This window comes from Salmo salar, chromosome 21 (genome assembly GCF_965601325.2).
Source record: "Salmo salar chromosome 21, fSalSal1, whole genome shotgun sequence".
In the NCBI taxonomy this organism is placed as follows: domain Eukaryota; kingdom Metazoa; phylum Chordata; class Actinopteri; order Salmoniformes; family Salmonidae; genus Salmo; species Salmo salar.
This window is the reverse complement of record NC_138311.1, coordinates 12166266-12180829: the sequence shown is the minus strand read 5'-3', so window position 1 is coordinate 12180829 and position 14564 is coordinate 12166266. Positions and strand designations below refer to the sequence as shown.

Sequence of the window (14564 nt, the reverse complement as noted above, 5' to 3'; positions counted from 1 at the left end):
CAAACTGCCTCTGGAAGCAACGTCAGCACAAGAACTGTTTGTCGGAAGATTCTTGAAATGGATTTCCATGGCCGAGCAGCCGCACACAAGCCTAAGATCACCATACGCAATGCCAAGCGTCGGCTAGGCCCCTTAGTTCCAGTGAAGGGAAATCTTAACACTAAAGCAGACAGTGACATACTAGACAATTCTGTAATTCCATCTTTGTGACAACAGTTTGGGGAAGGCCCTCTGCCAATGCCCCCATGCACAAAGCGAGGTCCATACAGAAATGGTTTGTCTAGATCGGTATGGAAGAACTTGACTGGCCTGCGCAGAGCCCTGACCTCAACCCCATCGAACACCTTTGGGATGAATTGGAACGCCGACTACGAGCAAGGCCAATCGCCCAAAATCAGTGCCCGACCTCACTAATGTTCTTGTGTCTGAATGGAAGCAAGTCCCCACAGCAATGTTCCAACATCTAGTGGAAAGTCTTCCCAGAAGAGTGGAGGCAGTGATGGCAGCAAAGGGAGCATCAACTCCATATTAAAGCCATGATTTTGGAATGAGATGTTAAACGAGCCGGTGTCCACATACTTTTGGTCATGTAGTGTATATTGTACGCAAAACATTTTTTTACAATGATATTATTTTATACTAATACAATTACTCAGAGGAAAGAGATTTTGTTTAACAAGTAATAAGAATATGTATATATATATATATATAAATAAATTGAGGGAAAAAAGTATTTGATCCCCTGCTGATTTTGTACGTTTGCCCACTGACAAAGAAATGATCAGTCTATAATTTTAATGGTAGGTTTATTTGAACAGTGAGAGACAGAATAACAACAAAAAAATCCAGAAAAACGCATGTCAAAAATGTTATAAAAATGATTTGCATTTTAATGAGGGAAATAAGTATTTGACCCCTCTGCAAAACATGACTTAGTACTTGGCGGCAAAACCCTTGTTGGCAATCACAGAGGTCAGACATTTCTTGTAGTTGGCCACCAGGTTTGCATACATCTCAGGAGGGATTTTGTCCCACTCCTCTTTGCAGATCTTCTCCAAGTCATTAAGGTTTCGAGGCTGACGTTTGCTCCCTCCACAGCTCCCTCCACAGATTTTCTATGGGATTAAGGTCTGGAGACTGGCTAGGCCACTCCAGGACCTTAATGTGCTTCTTCTTGAGCCACTCCTTTGTTGCCTTGGCCGTGTGTTTTGTGTCATTGTCATGCTGGAATACCCATCCACGACCCATTTTCAATGCCCTGGCTGAGAGAAGGTTCTCACCCAAGATTTCACGGTCCATCGTCCCTTTGATGCGGTGAAGTTGTCCTGTCCTCTTAGCAGAAAAACACCCCCAAAGCATAATGTTTCCACCTCCATGTTTGACTGTGGGGATGGTGTTCTTGGGATCATAGGCAGCATTCCTCCTCCAAACACGGCGAGTTGAGTTGATGCCAAAGAGCTCCATTTTGGTCTCATCTGACCACAACACTTTCACCCAGTTGTCCTCTGAATCATTCAGATGTTCATTGGCAAACTTTAGACGGGCATGTATATGTCCTTTCTTGAGCAGGGGAACCTTGCGGGCGCTGCAGGATTTCAGTCCTTCACGGCGTAGTGTGTTACCAATTGTTTTCTTGGTGACTATGGTCCCAGCTGCCTTGAGATCATTGGCAAGATCCTCCTGTGTAGTTCTGGGCTGATTCCTCACCATTCTCATGATCATTGCAACTCCACGAGGTGAGATCTTGCATGGAGCCCCAGGCCACGAGAGATTGACAGTTCTTTGTGTTTCTTCCATTTGCGAATAATCGCACCAACTGTTGTCACCTTCTCACCAAGCTGCTTGGCGATGGTCTTGTAGCCCATTCCAGCCTTGTGTAGGTCTACAATCTTGTCCCTGACATCCTTGGAGAGCTCTTTGGTCTTGGCCATGGTGGAGAGTTTGGAATCTGATTGATTGATTGCTTCTGTGGACAGGTGTCTTTTATACAGGTAACAAGCTGAGATTAGGAGCACTCCCTTTAATCTCAGCTCGTTACCTGTATAAAAGACACCTGGGAGCCAGAAATCTTTCTGATCGAGAGGGGTAAAATACTTATTTGCCTCATTAAAAATCATTTTTTTATAACATTTTTGACGTGCGTTTTTCTGGATTTTTTTGTTGTTATTCTGTCTCTCACTGTTCAAATAAACCTACCATTAAAATTATAGACTGATCATTTCTTTGTCAGTGGGCAAACGTACAAAATCAGCAGGGGATCAAATACTTTTTTCCCTCACTGTATATATATATATATATATATATTTATATACACTGCTCAAAAAAATAAAGGGAACACTTAAACAACACAATGTAACTCCAAGTCAATCACACTTCTGTGATATCAAAGTGTCCACTTAGGAAGCAACACTGATTGACAATAGCTTTCACATGCTGTTGTGCAAATGGAATAGACAACAGGTGGAAATTATAGGCAATTAGCAAGACACCCCCAATAAAGGAGTGGTTCTGCAGGTGGTGACCACAGACCACTTCTCAGTTCCTATGCTTCCTGGCTGATGTTTTGGTCACATTTGCATGCTGGTGGTGCTTTCACTCTAGTGGTAGCATGAGACGGAGTCTACAACCCACACAAGTGGCTCAGGTAGTGCAGCTCATCCAGGATGGCACATCAATGCGAGCTGTGGCAAGAAGGTTTGCTGTGTCTGTCAGCGTAGTGTCCAGAGCATGGAGGCGCTACCAGGAGACAGGCCAGTACATCAGGAGACGTGGAGGAGGCCGTAGGAGGGCAACAACCCAGCAGCAGGGCCGCTACCTCCGCCTTTGTGCAAGGAGGAGCAGGAGAAGCACTGCCAGAGCCCTGCAAAATGACCTCCAGCAGGCCACAAATGTGCATGTGTCTGCTCAAACGGTCATAAACAGACTCCATGAGGGTGGTATGAGGGCCCGAAGTCCACAGGTGGGGGTTGTGCTTACAGCCCAACACCGTGCAGGACGTTTGGCATTTGCCAGAGAACACCAAGATTGGCAAATTCGCCACTGGCGCCCTATGCTCTTCACAGATGAAAGCAGGTTCACACTGAGCACGTGACAGACGTGACAGTCTGGAGACGCCGTGGAGAACGTTCTGCTGCCTGCAACATCCTCCAGCATGACCGGTTTGGTGGTGGGTCAGTCATGGTGTGGGGTGGCATTTCTTTGGGGGGCCGCACAGCCCTCCATGTGCTCGCCAGAGGTAGCCTGACTGCCATTAGGTACCGAGATGAGACCCTCAGACCCCTTGTGAGACCATATGCTGGTGCGGTTGGCCCTGGGTTCCTCCTAATGCAAGACAATGCTAGACCTCATGTGGCTGGAGTGTGTCAGCAGTTCCTGCAAGAGGAAGACATTGATGCTATGGACTGGCCCGCCCGTTCCCCAGACCTGAATCCAATTGAGCACATCTGGGACATCATGTCTCGCTCCATCCACCAACGCCACGTTGCACCACAGACTGTCCAGGAGTTGGCGGATGCTTTAGTCCAGGTCTGGGAGGAGATCCCTCAGGAGACCATCCGCCACCTCATCAGGAGCATGCCCAGGCGTTGTAGGGAGGTCATACAGGCACGTGGAGGCCACACACACTACTGAGCCTCATTTTGACTTGTTTTAAGGACATTACATCAAAGTTGGATCAGCCTGTAGTGTGGTTTTCCACTTTAATTTTGAGTGTAACTCCAAATCCAGACCTCCATGGGTTGATCAACTGGATTTCCATTGATTATTTTTGTGTGATTTTTGTTGTCAGCACATTCAACTATGTAAATAAAAAAGTATTTAATAACATTATTTCTTTCATTCAGATCTAGGATGTGTTGTTTAAGTGTTCCCTTTATTTTTTTGAGCAGTATATATACACAGTACCAGTCAAATGTTTTGACACACCTATTCATTCAAGGGTATTTCTTTATTATTATAATTTTTTTCTACATTGTAGAATAATAGTAAAGACACCAGAACTTTGAAGTGTGCAAAGGTTGCTACTTTGAATAATCTCAAACAGAAAATATATTTGGATTTGTTTAACACTTTTCTGGTTACTACATGATGCCATTTGTGTTATTTCATAATTTTTTATATCTTCTCTATTATTCTACAATGTAGAAAATAGTAAAAAATAAAGTAAAATTGGGGAATGAGTAGGTGTGTCCAAACTTTGGACTGGTACTGTATACACTACCATTCAAAAGTTTGGGGTCACTTACAAATGTCCTTGTTTTTGATAGAACAGCAAATTTTTTGTCCATTAAAATAACATCAAATTCATCTGAAATCCTCAAGTCTTCAACTGGCAGCTTCATTAAATAGTACCCGCAAAACACCAGTCTCAATGTCAACAGTGAAGAGGCGACTCCGGGATGCTGGCCTTGTATGCAGAGTTCCTCTGTCCAGTGTCTGTATTATTTTGCCCATCTTAATCTTTTCTTTTTATTGGCCAGTCTGAGATATGGCTTTTCCTTTGCAACTCTTCCTAGAAGGCCAGCATCCCGGAGTCGCCTCTTCACTGTTGATGTTGAGTCTGGCGTTTTGCGGGTACTATTTAATGAAGCTGCCAGTTGAGGACTTGTGAGGCATCTGTTTCTCAAACTAGACACTCTAATGTACTTGTCCTCTTGCTCAGTTGTGCACCGGAGCCTCCCACTCCTCTTTCTATTCTGGTTAGAGCCAGTTTGCGCTGTTCTGTGAAGGGAGTAGTATACAGCGTTGTATGAGATCTTCAGCTTCTTGGCAATTTCTTGCATGGAATAGCCTTCATTTCTCAGAACAAGTATTGACTGTCGAGTTTCAGAAGAGTTTGTTTCAGACCCCTTGACTTTTTTCACATTTTGTTACGTTACAGCTTTATTCTAAAATTGATTAAATAAAACATTTTCATCATCAATCCACACCCAACATACCCCATAATGACAAAGCAAAAACAAGTTTTTAGAAATGTTTGCAAATTTATATTAAAAAAAACAACTGAAATAGTAAATTTACATAGGTATTCAGACCCTTTGGCAGTGATTACAGCCTCTAGTCTTTTGTGGTATTACGCTACAAGCTTGGCACACCTATATTTGGGGAGTTTCTCCCATATATATTTTAAGATCTAGCCGCAGATGGACCCCACTTTGAGAAACCCTGACTTAGAGTTTCTTTGGTGTTACCTAACAAACTCCATGTTTGCAGGGCTATGTGCAGGGGTTCTTAGATACTAAGAATAGGGTGTACAGTGTTTTTTTGTATACATGCCTTCATTATAAATGTATTAAGCACTGAGCAGATATGATATTCTGATATTTAAAACAAATATTTTTGTATCCTCTTACAGTCTGCAAAAATGTATAGTAAAGTCATGTCAACAGCCCTCACAGAGAATGTCCATATAACTTAGTTAAATACTTTTTTTTTTCTTGTTTTAGCATTTGAAGTCAATGAAGATCAATACAATTCGGTACACACTGTCATTCATCTTTATTGCTTTATCTATTGTATTCTGTGTAAACATAAGAATGTCCAAGACTCAGTGAACCCCTCTGGAACAGCGAGGAGCCCAGTAGATTATGGGTACATTGTTGAAAAGGCTGTGAGGTTACAGCTCAGTGTGCAGTAGACGCTTGGCTTTCTTCATGTTCTTGGCCACTGTGGAGAAAGGGGCACAATAGACAAGAAGATTGAGCAAAAATCTATTCACCAGGGAAGGGGTCAATTCCATTTCAAGTCATGAAGAGAATGGGAATGCAATTCAAGAATTGACTGAATTGAAATGGCCCCGACCCCAACCTTGCTTTACAAATTCTGTTAGTAGTCTAGATAGACCAAACAATTCATTATTTTAAACTTCCAGCAATTACAGTAATAATTTTCTTAATTTCTTGACTAATAATAATCATGATTTCAAATTCCAGATTTTAATTTGAGCAACTGACGCCTGGATTTGCCCTTATCACACTCTTTCCTACTTCTTCAGCAATTTTGTCAGAAAACTTCGACACACTCTTCCAGTAAAACATTCATAAAGTATTCACCCACCCCCTCACCCGCCCACCTTTTCTCCAGCTAAGAACTATCCTTGAAGCATTCTCATTATTTTGTGGTTGCAAGACTAGAACCTAATTAATAAGTAAGTTCAGTTTGTGTTAATGGAAAAAAAGTTGGGGGATGTGGGTGTGTGTGTTAAGCACGTAACAGGAGGATAACTGAATCTCATAGGACCTCATTAGGGATGAACAGAAGAAGAGGTACACTCACAGTGCGGGATGTCGCTCGGCTTGTAGGTGAACATGTGGTTACTGTACTTCCCAACAAGCTCAGCACGCACAGTCATGGATGGATCTGTAGAAAAAAAGGTGTGTGAGTGTGTGTGTGAGAGAGAGAGAGAGAGAGAGAGAGAGAGAGAGAGAGAGAGGGGGGGGGGGGGGGTAAGGGGATGGGGGTTGCAGAGACAGTTATCAAATTTGGAGGAGCACTATGCCAAAGCTTCAAAGCAGAACTTATACATTCCAGACAGGGTTGGGTGTTAGAGAATGTCTGCAGCCACATTTTCCTTTCAACCAGAACACATCATTATGGGTGCATGAATAACTAGATTGTAATGCTTTATTCATACTATTCAATTTCTAACACTATGGCGACTCATACATTAGATTGATCCCTTAATCAAAAATGTATGTTGTCGGATTGTTATTAGGTTAATGGCTACTAATTAAAAGTAAAGTTATATGAGGCACAGAATGCAGTTACATCAAGTATCTCACGGCAAGCATCAGACAGAGGGATGTACTGGGGATTTAGAATGAATGGGGATTTATTTCCTAATTGAGAGATGTCCTCAGATGACATGGTAGAAGAAGAGAGACCCACCAACAAAGAGAATTCTCGGAACGTAGTGGCCATCTGGTGCCAGATTGGGGTCTGAAGTCTCATGCTGAAAAATATATCAAAATTACATAGAAATATACATTTATAATAATCAACATCTATCATCTCACCGTAACATTTAATATCTAACATGTATCTACAGGTAAGGAAATAATGAAATGCATGATTCAATGTTTTATCTGTGATTGGAACATGGTTATAACCATATAATTGCATTGCTTCCAATGAGTACATGTTGAAAAAGCGTTAAAAAGATAATTACTATCAAATTGAGCATGACAAAATCCTCTTGGGCAAGTTCCTGTACGGCTTTATCAGCAGCAAATGCCTTCTTTAGAGCTGTCAAAGAACCGTGACAGAATGACAGTTAGTGAGAACCCCACCTTCAATTTCGACACTTTATCCTCATAAAGGGGAATTTGTATATATATTGCAATTCCTTTGTCATTCAAGCCCTTACAAATGATCATGTCTAGAATATAATTAAATGTTGATACAAAGAGACCAGAATGACTTGAATTGTAAGGCAACAAAGACCTTGGTTGGGGGCACTGTGGTTAGATGAAGAATGTGTGAGTATAAAAGTACAGCAGTATCACCTTGACTATGAGGACAATCCTCCATGTGATGAATGACCATCAGAGGCTTCTTACTGTTGGAACACGAGGACACAGTCAAAAGATGAACATATTCCACTGCAGAATAGGTAGTGGGTGGATGTGCTTACAGAGAAGCAAAGAATGTCTCTGGGAATATACCAAACCCAAGGCCTGAGTGTCATTAAGGATATATGAGAGCACATAGGTTGTGCCAGTACCAAATGGCATTCTAGTCCCTATTCAGTGTACTACATTTGATAGGACTCTGGTCAAAAGTAGTGCACTATGTAGGGAACAGGGTGCCAAATATGTGGATTTTAGTTTCAATTTGATTAGTTTCTTTGGGGACATTGAATTAATGGGGCATAGTGACATAATCATTGTGAGGATAGGACTATGACATAAGCAGATACACTATATGACCAAAAGTATGTGGACACCTGCTTGTCGAACATCTTATTCCAAAATATGAAGTTTGCTGCTATAACAGCCCTTTGCTGCTATAACAGCCTCCACTCTTCTAGGAAGGCTTTCCACTAGATGATGGAACTTTGCTGTGGGGACTTGCTTCCATTCAGCCACAAGAGCATTTGTGAGGTCAGGCACTGCTGCTTTCGACTCTCTCTCTCCTGATTAGGCCTTGCTTGCAGTCGAGGTTCCAATTTATCGCAAAGGTGTTCGATGGGGTTGAGGTCAGGGCTCTGTGCAGGCCAGTCAAGTTCTTCCACACAGATCTCAACAAACCATTTCTGTATGGACCTCACTTTGTGCACCGGGTCATTGTCATGTTGAAACAGGAAAGGGCCTTCCCCATGGCTATTTTCTGGACATTCTTCCCGTAAAGCCAAGCAGAGTATACAGCTTAAAGTTGTCCTATGGACAGATACTCCAATCTCTGCTGTGGAGCTTTTCAGCTCCTTCAGGGTTATCTTGGTCTCTTTGTTGCTTCTCTGATTAATGCCCTCCTTGCCTGTGAGTTTTGGTGGGTGGTCCTCTCTTGGCAGGTTTGTTGTGGTGCCATATTCTTTCAATAATGTATTTAATGGGGCTCCGTGGGATGTTCAAAGTCTCTGATATTTTTTTGTAACCCAACCCTGATCTGTACTTCTCCACAGCTTTGTCCCTGACCTGTTTGGAGAGCTCCTTGGTGCTACTTACATTTTACATTTCAGTCATTTAGCAGACACTCTTATCCAGAGTGACTTACAGTAGTGAATGCATACATTTCATTTCATACATTTTTTTTTTCTCCCTGGACTGGCCCCCCGTGGGAATCGAACCCACAACCCTGGCGTTGCAAACACCATGCGTTGCAAACACCATGCTCTACCAACTGAGCTACAGGGAAGGCTTAGGGATTGCTTGCTTGATGATGTTTCAGAACAGGTGTATATATACTGAGATCATGTGACAGATCATGTGACAAAGATTGCACATAGGTGGACTTTATTTAACTAATTATGTGACTTCTGAAGGTAATTGGTTGCACCAGATCTTATTTAGGGGCTTCATTGTAAAAAGGGTGAATATATATAAACGCACCACTTTTCCTTTTAAATTTTTGTATTATTTTTTGAAACTTTCATTTCACTTCACCAATTTAGACTATTGTGTGTATGTCCATTACATGAAATACAAATAAAAATCTATTTAAATTACAGGTTGTAATGCAACAAAATTGGAAAAACTCCAAGGGGGATGAATACTTTTGCAAGGCACTGTAGGTCCTATGGTTGAGTGTAGTCTGGCCCAGGAGTGTGAAGGTGAACGGAAAGGCACTGGAGCAACAAACCACCCTTGCTGTCGCTGCCTGGCCGGTTCCCCTCTCTCCACTGGGGTTCTCTGCCTCTAACCCTATTACGGGGGCTGAGTCACTGGCTTACTGGTGCTCTTCCATGCCGTCCCTAAGAGGGGTGCATCACTTAAGTGGGTTGAGTCACTGACGTGATCTTCCTGTCCGGGTTGGCGCCCCCCTCGGGTTTGTGCTGTGGGGAGATCTTCGTGGGCTATACTCAGCCTTGTCTCAGGATATTAAGTTGGTGGTTGAAAATATCCTTCTAGTGGTGTGGGGGCTGTGCGTTGGCAAAGTGGGTGGGGTTATATCCTGCTTGGTTCTCAGGGTCAGGGTCTCCCAACCCCTCCTGTCTCCGCCGCCAGTAATTATGCTGCAATAGTTTATGTGTCTGGGGGCTAGGGTCAGTCTGTTATATCTGGAGTATTTATCCTATCTTATCCTATGTCCTGTTTGAATTTAAGTATGCTCCCTCTAATTCTCTCTCTTTCTCTCTCTCTTTCTCTTCTCTCGGAGGACCTGAGCCATAGGCTAATGCCTCAGGACTACCTGGCCTGATGACACCTTGCTGTCCCCAGTCCACCTGGTATTGCTGCTGCTCCAGTTTCAATTGTTCTGCCTGCGGCTATGGAACCCTGACCTGTTCACCGGACGTGCTACCTGTCCCGGACCTGCTGCTTTCGACTCTCTCTCTCCTGCTGTCTCTAACTCTGAATGATCGGCTATGAAAAGCCAACTGACATTTACTCCTGAGGTGCTGACCTCTACAACCACTGTGATTATTATTATTTGACCTTGCTGGTCATCTATGAACGTTTGAACATCTTGGCCATGTACTGTTATAATCTCCACCCGGCACAGCCAGTAGAGGACCGGCAACCCCTCAGAGCGTGGTTCCTCTCTAGGTTTCTTCCTAGGTTCCTGCCTTTCTAGGGAGTTTTTCCTAGCCACCGTGCTTCTAAATCTGCATTGCTTGCTGTTTGGGGTTTTAGGCTGGGTTTCTGTTTAGCCTTTTCTGACATTGGCTGATGAAAAAAGGGCTTTATAAATACATTTGATTGATTAATTGTTTACACCTGTCAGCAACGGGTGTGGCTGAAATAGCTGAATCCACTAATTTGAAGGGTTGTCCACATACTTTTGTATATATAGTGTAGCTATAATAAAATGTTTCACTCAGACATTTGAAAGATTCTAATTTTCAAATGTACGCCACTAACCAAAACATTTATTGTGTATTTTGTCTAATATCTTGTCTTGTTTTACCTTTCTGTCATTGTCATCAGGGCTTCGTCATAGGTCTGGACCCAAGTAATGTCATCGCCCCATCCTGAGGCAAAAGAAAAAATATATATAATATAATATATAAGCCATTTAGCAGATGCTTTTATCTAAACGCGACTTACTGTCATGCGTGCATACATTTTACGTATGGTTGGTAACGGGAATGGAACCCAACTGAGCTACAAATGACCAGATTGAATTCATGAAATGGGGATGAGGAACTGTTTTTAGTAATAAAGTCCAATGGAGATTAGATATGTTAAGTCTTACCTCTTGAGAGAGTTTGAGGGCCTTGCTTTGTTTTCTTCTGTATGGACACTTCCATGCAGGTGACAAAGAGCAAGGCAAAGAGAGACCACCGATACATGGCGTTCACCAGTTCTGAGAGAGAGAGAGAGTGGGGAGAGAGAGGGAGGAGGAGGCAGTCAAGTCTAACTGTTAAACATTTTTTTTACATGGGACCCTATGCAAAAGAAAATCTCATCAAAATCCTGACCAAAAGTGGTTGGTCAGATTCTCAACCACAATGCCCTATGCAAAAGCCAACTTCTCAATAATCTCAGAACCTCGCACCAAATCTCAGGTGCACTGGCCAGTTTACATTTATTTTACCAATCAGTCACAATGAGAGTAAACCTTCCTTATGATAGGGTGGTGAAGATCATACTCAACTATGTTAGACTATCTGTCTCGGAATTCGCTCACACACCTTGATGCTTAGACTTCAAAATAATTTCTGCATGCCAAGGATCCTGATTTTGGATCTGACAATGGAGCAATGAATGAAGACATTGCAGGTCTGAACAGGATTGACCGGTATATCAATGATCTTTGTGCTAGAATACTTAAAGCCTAAATGGCACAGTGAATGGGCACATAACAATCTAATACCTGTGCATATTGTCTATCACTCTTGACCATATAAACGTGAAGTGTCATTAAAAAGGGACCCTGTCAAAAAAACTTGGCCTTTTTTTGCTATTTCTACTCAATTGCCTAATGAATAGTACTACTGTATATGCCTACTGAAACAGGCCAAACTTGTTTAAATGTCCCATTTCCTTAAAGTATTCCTTTTCCTGATAATGACACGGGTATATTAGACTAGAGTGTTTTTAAATGCTAAAACAAAATCCTGTACTGGTATACTGTATTTTAGAGTTAGCGTAGATAATGTTAATTTATTCACAACTTCAAACCATTTATTTGGTTGTCAATCTGCTTCTTCTTTGGCCAAATAGCCAGGGGAAAATATGAAGGTTTTAACATTACTGGCTGTTGACACCGATAGGCGTATACGCTACCCAGATTATTCAAATGCTGCATCAAGTGAACATAATAATAGTACAGGTTTCAACTGAGAAATGTTTTTCAATAATATAAATATCTTACCTATTGCACAGGCGTATGAGGAGTGTCTGGAGCCTTCGTCCAAGCTGACAGTAACTTGGTTTTGATTTTCAGGTCTTTTTATAGACAACAGAACTTACCAAACAGGTATGGGATTGGCATTACACAAAACAAAGCAAATGAAATGTACCACACAAATACACTGTAATAGGAAATTCACAAAAGGAGATAAGTTGTTGCTAAAGTCAATCAAAAATCTATCCAATTTATTACAATTTGCAACAGGGATACACAACCCAGCACAGAAGAAGATAAAATGTCTAACTGGCTTCTTGGAGACAGGCCCCTTTATTCGAATCAGACGGCACCAAAAGTTCTGTAAACACCAGACCAAGAGGCTCGTAGGACGTCAAAACAAAAGTCAGTGACTTTGTCAGCTGCTACAGAATCACACGTGTCCACAGAATGTCATCACTAAAATACAACAGTGAATAATCAGTGTGTCCTCGGTCCTTGAACCTTCTGTCTGGCGTCAATTACTATCCACAGATATGAGAATAATCCATAACATTCAGCTTCAAGTCTAGTGACCATCAACCCACACCTTGAGTGTCTCAAACAGAATCCTGAAAATGTGTCTTACAGAAACTCGTATGTGGTACATTTTCACAACTCTTAGTGGAAAACTCCAAACTGGTCACATTTGTAATGCAGCCAGTCTTCAAAACCTGTCATTGTGCACTCATTTGGATTGTTAACATCTCTCACCACACAACCATTGATTCAAATATATATGTTTCTTGTGAAATGTAATGAGAACATTGGTTTAATCACCAAAACACAACATAATGGGATCGTTTCAATTTAGTCGTTTTAACTACCAATTAATCCAAGAGCAAACAATGCAAGATACGTGTTTCAAATTGCCCTTAAAAGTGCTGAAAGTAAAATGCTACAGTACTGTAAATTACAGTAGATTACACAGTTTTCACATTAGACAATAGACTTACGTAACCCAACAAAATTTACAGAAAATCTCTAAATTCCATAATATCTACCCAATGTGTAATCAAAGATGTGATCAGTGAAGACATCCTCTACAATCATTCATGCAACAATAAAAACATAGGTGTACTGTTTGTAATCAAATGTCAGAAATTAAATGAAACAAATGAAATTAATGAAAATAAAACATAACGTTTAACACGCATTCATTTGCATCAAGCATGTTTTGATCATTTGGAGAAAAAAAATCGGGAAAAAGCTTTTGGCATGGCGAATCAAAGCTTGACATTGGTCTGCATTGATGTTGTCACGGGCCTCATCCATGGCCCGAAGGAGGGTGGCACGCTCATGGGGATGGCTATCATACCCCTTCCACCGCCATGTTGTAAAAAATTCCTCAATATGGTTGAGGAAAGGAGAGTATGGTGTCTGGTATAGGGTCACGAATCGGGGATGGGCTCAAAACCATGCCTGAACCACCTCTGCATGGTGGAACCTGACATTGTCCCACACAATGACATAGGGAACCCTTCACCTTGACAGGCCTGCTCAATTTCATTGAGAAACACAATGAGGTGTACAGCGCTGTAGGATCCAAGTAATGGCCTCTGTCCTACCACACCATCTTCAGAGATAGCTAAGCACATGGAGATGTTTCCCCCACATTGTCCAGGCACTTGGACAGTCGCCGTTGGAAAATGAGGTTCCGCCCGCAGTTGCAGAGTTTTGGCCAGGTTGAAGCCCGCTTCATCAACAAAGATATATTTGTGATGGTTCACAGCACCATCAAGCACTGTCACCCTCTAAAAATATATTTGGGTTAGTTATTTTTGCAGTATAGTTCCAATATGATATTGTGAAGTAGCATGTGCATCAAATAGTAACAGAAATACAGTATATAGTGCTGTACCTGAACATACTCAGCCCGCAGTTGTTTCATCCGGTCGTTATTTCTCTCAAAAGGCACCAGGTAAATGTGTTTCATAGATACCTGGTGCCTATTCAAAAAGCGGGCAATCGTTGTTAAGCTGATTGGCGAGGTGTCATCGTTCTCCTCAATGGCCTGCTTTATTTCGGACAGCCGTATGTCATTCCTGGCCCTCACCATTTCCACCACTTTGCACTCCTGCTGGTTGGTCAGCACATGGCCAAGGTCACCACCATGGGGTCTTCAGTCAATTCTGAGGGTAGAACAGAGTATACTGTCAATAGATCATACTGTAAGAATACTGTAAAAATTGTAAAAAGAATTTACATGCACTACAAAATGTAATTTACTGTAAATGTAATGGTAAAGCATAGTGCATATCCTGCAGACTTACTGGTTTTCTTGCAGAAATGTTGTCATGATTTTCAGATTGGGGTGAACTAATCTGGCAGCCTCTGCCATGCTAAGGTCTCTGCTTACCACATGGTCAACGACGATGGCCCAGACTTCATTAGACACAACAGTTCCCTGCCGTCTGCCTCCCTCTCTCTGATGTCCACCTCTTTGATGGTGCCCATGCCCACCTCTTTGAACTCTTTGACGGGGCCCATGCCCACCTCTCCGACGGGCCCCTTGTCCACGAGCTCTTGGATTTCTTCCTCTCCCTTGCTGTCTATCCTGCTCCATGTTGAAATTGCAAGTG

The 14564-nt window shown here is 42.1% G+C and overlaps 1 protein-coding gene across 1 annotated transcript; it reads right to left on the bottom strand.

The window, feature by feature from the left end:
* Positions 1-5477: 5477 nt before the first annotated feature.
* On the bottom strand, positions 5478-12091 carry LOC106581734 (anterior gradient protein 3). The gene is made up of 8 exons (XM_014163978.3): positions 11971-12091; positions 10849-10959; positions 10561-10624; positions 7503-7555; positions 7166-7242; positions 6886-6949; positions 6274-6357; positions 5478-5664 (listed from the first exon to the last, which is right to left on the bottom strand). The coding sequence occupies exons 2-8, from the start codon at positions 10943-10945 to the stop codon at positions 5615-5617; spliced, it is 489 nt and encodes a 162-aa protein (XP_014019453.1). The 5' UTR covers positions 10946-10959; positions 11971-12091; the 3' UTR covers positions 5478-5614.
* Positions 12092-14564: the final 2473 nt, after the last annotated feature.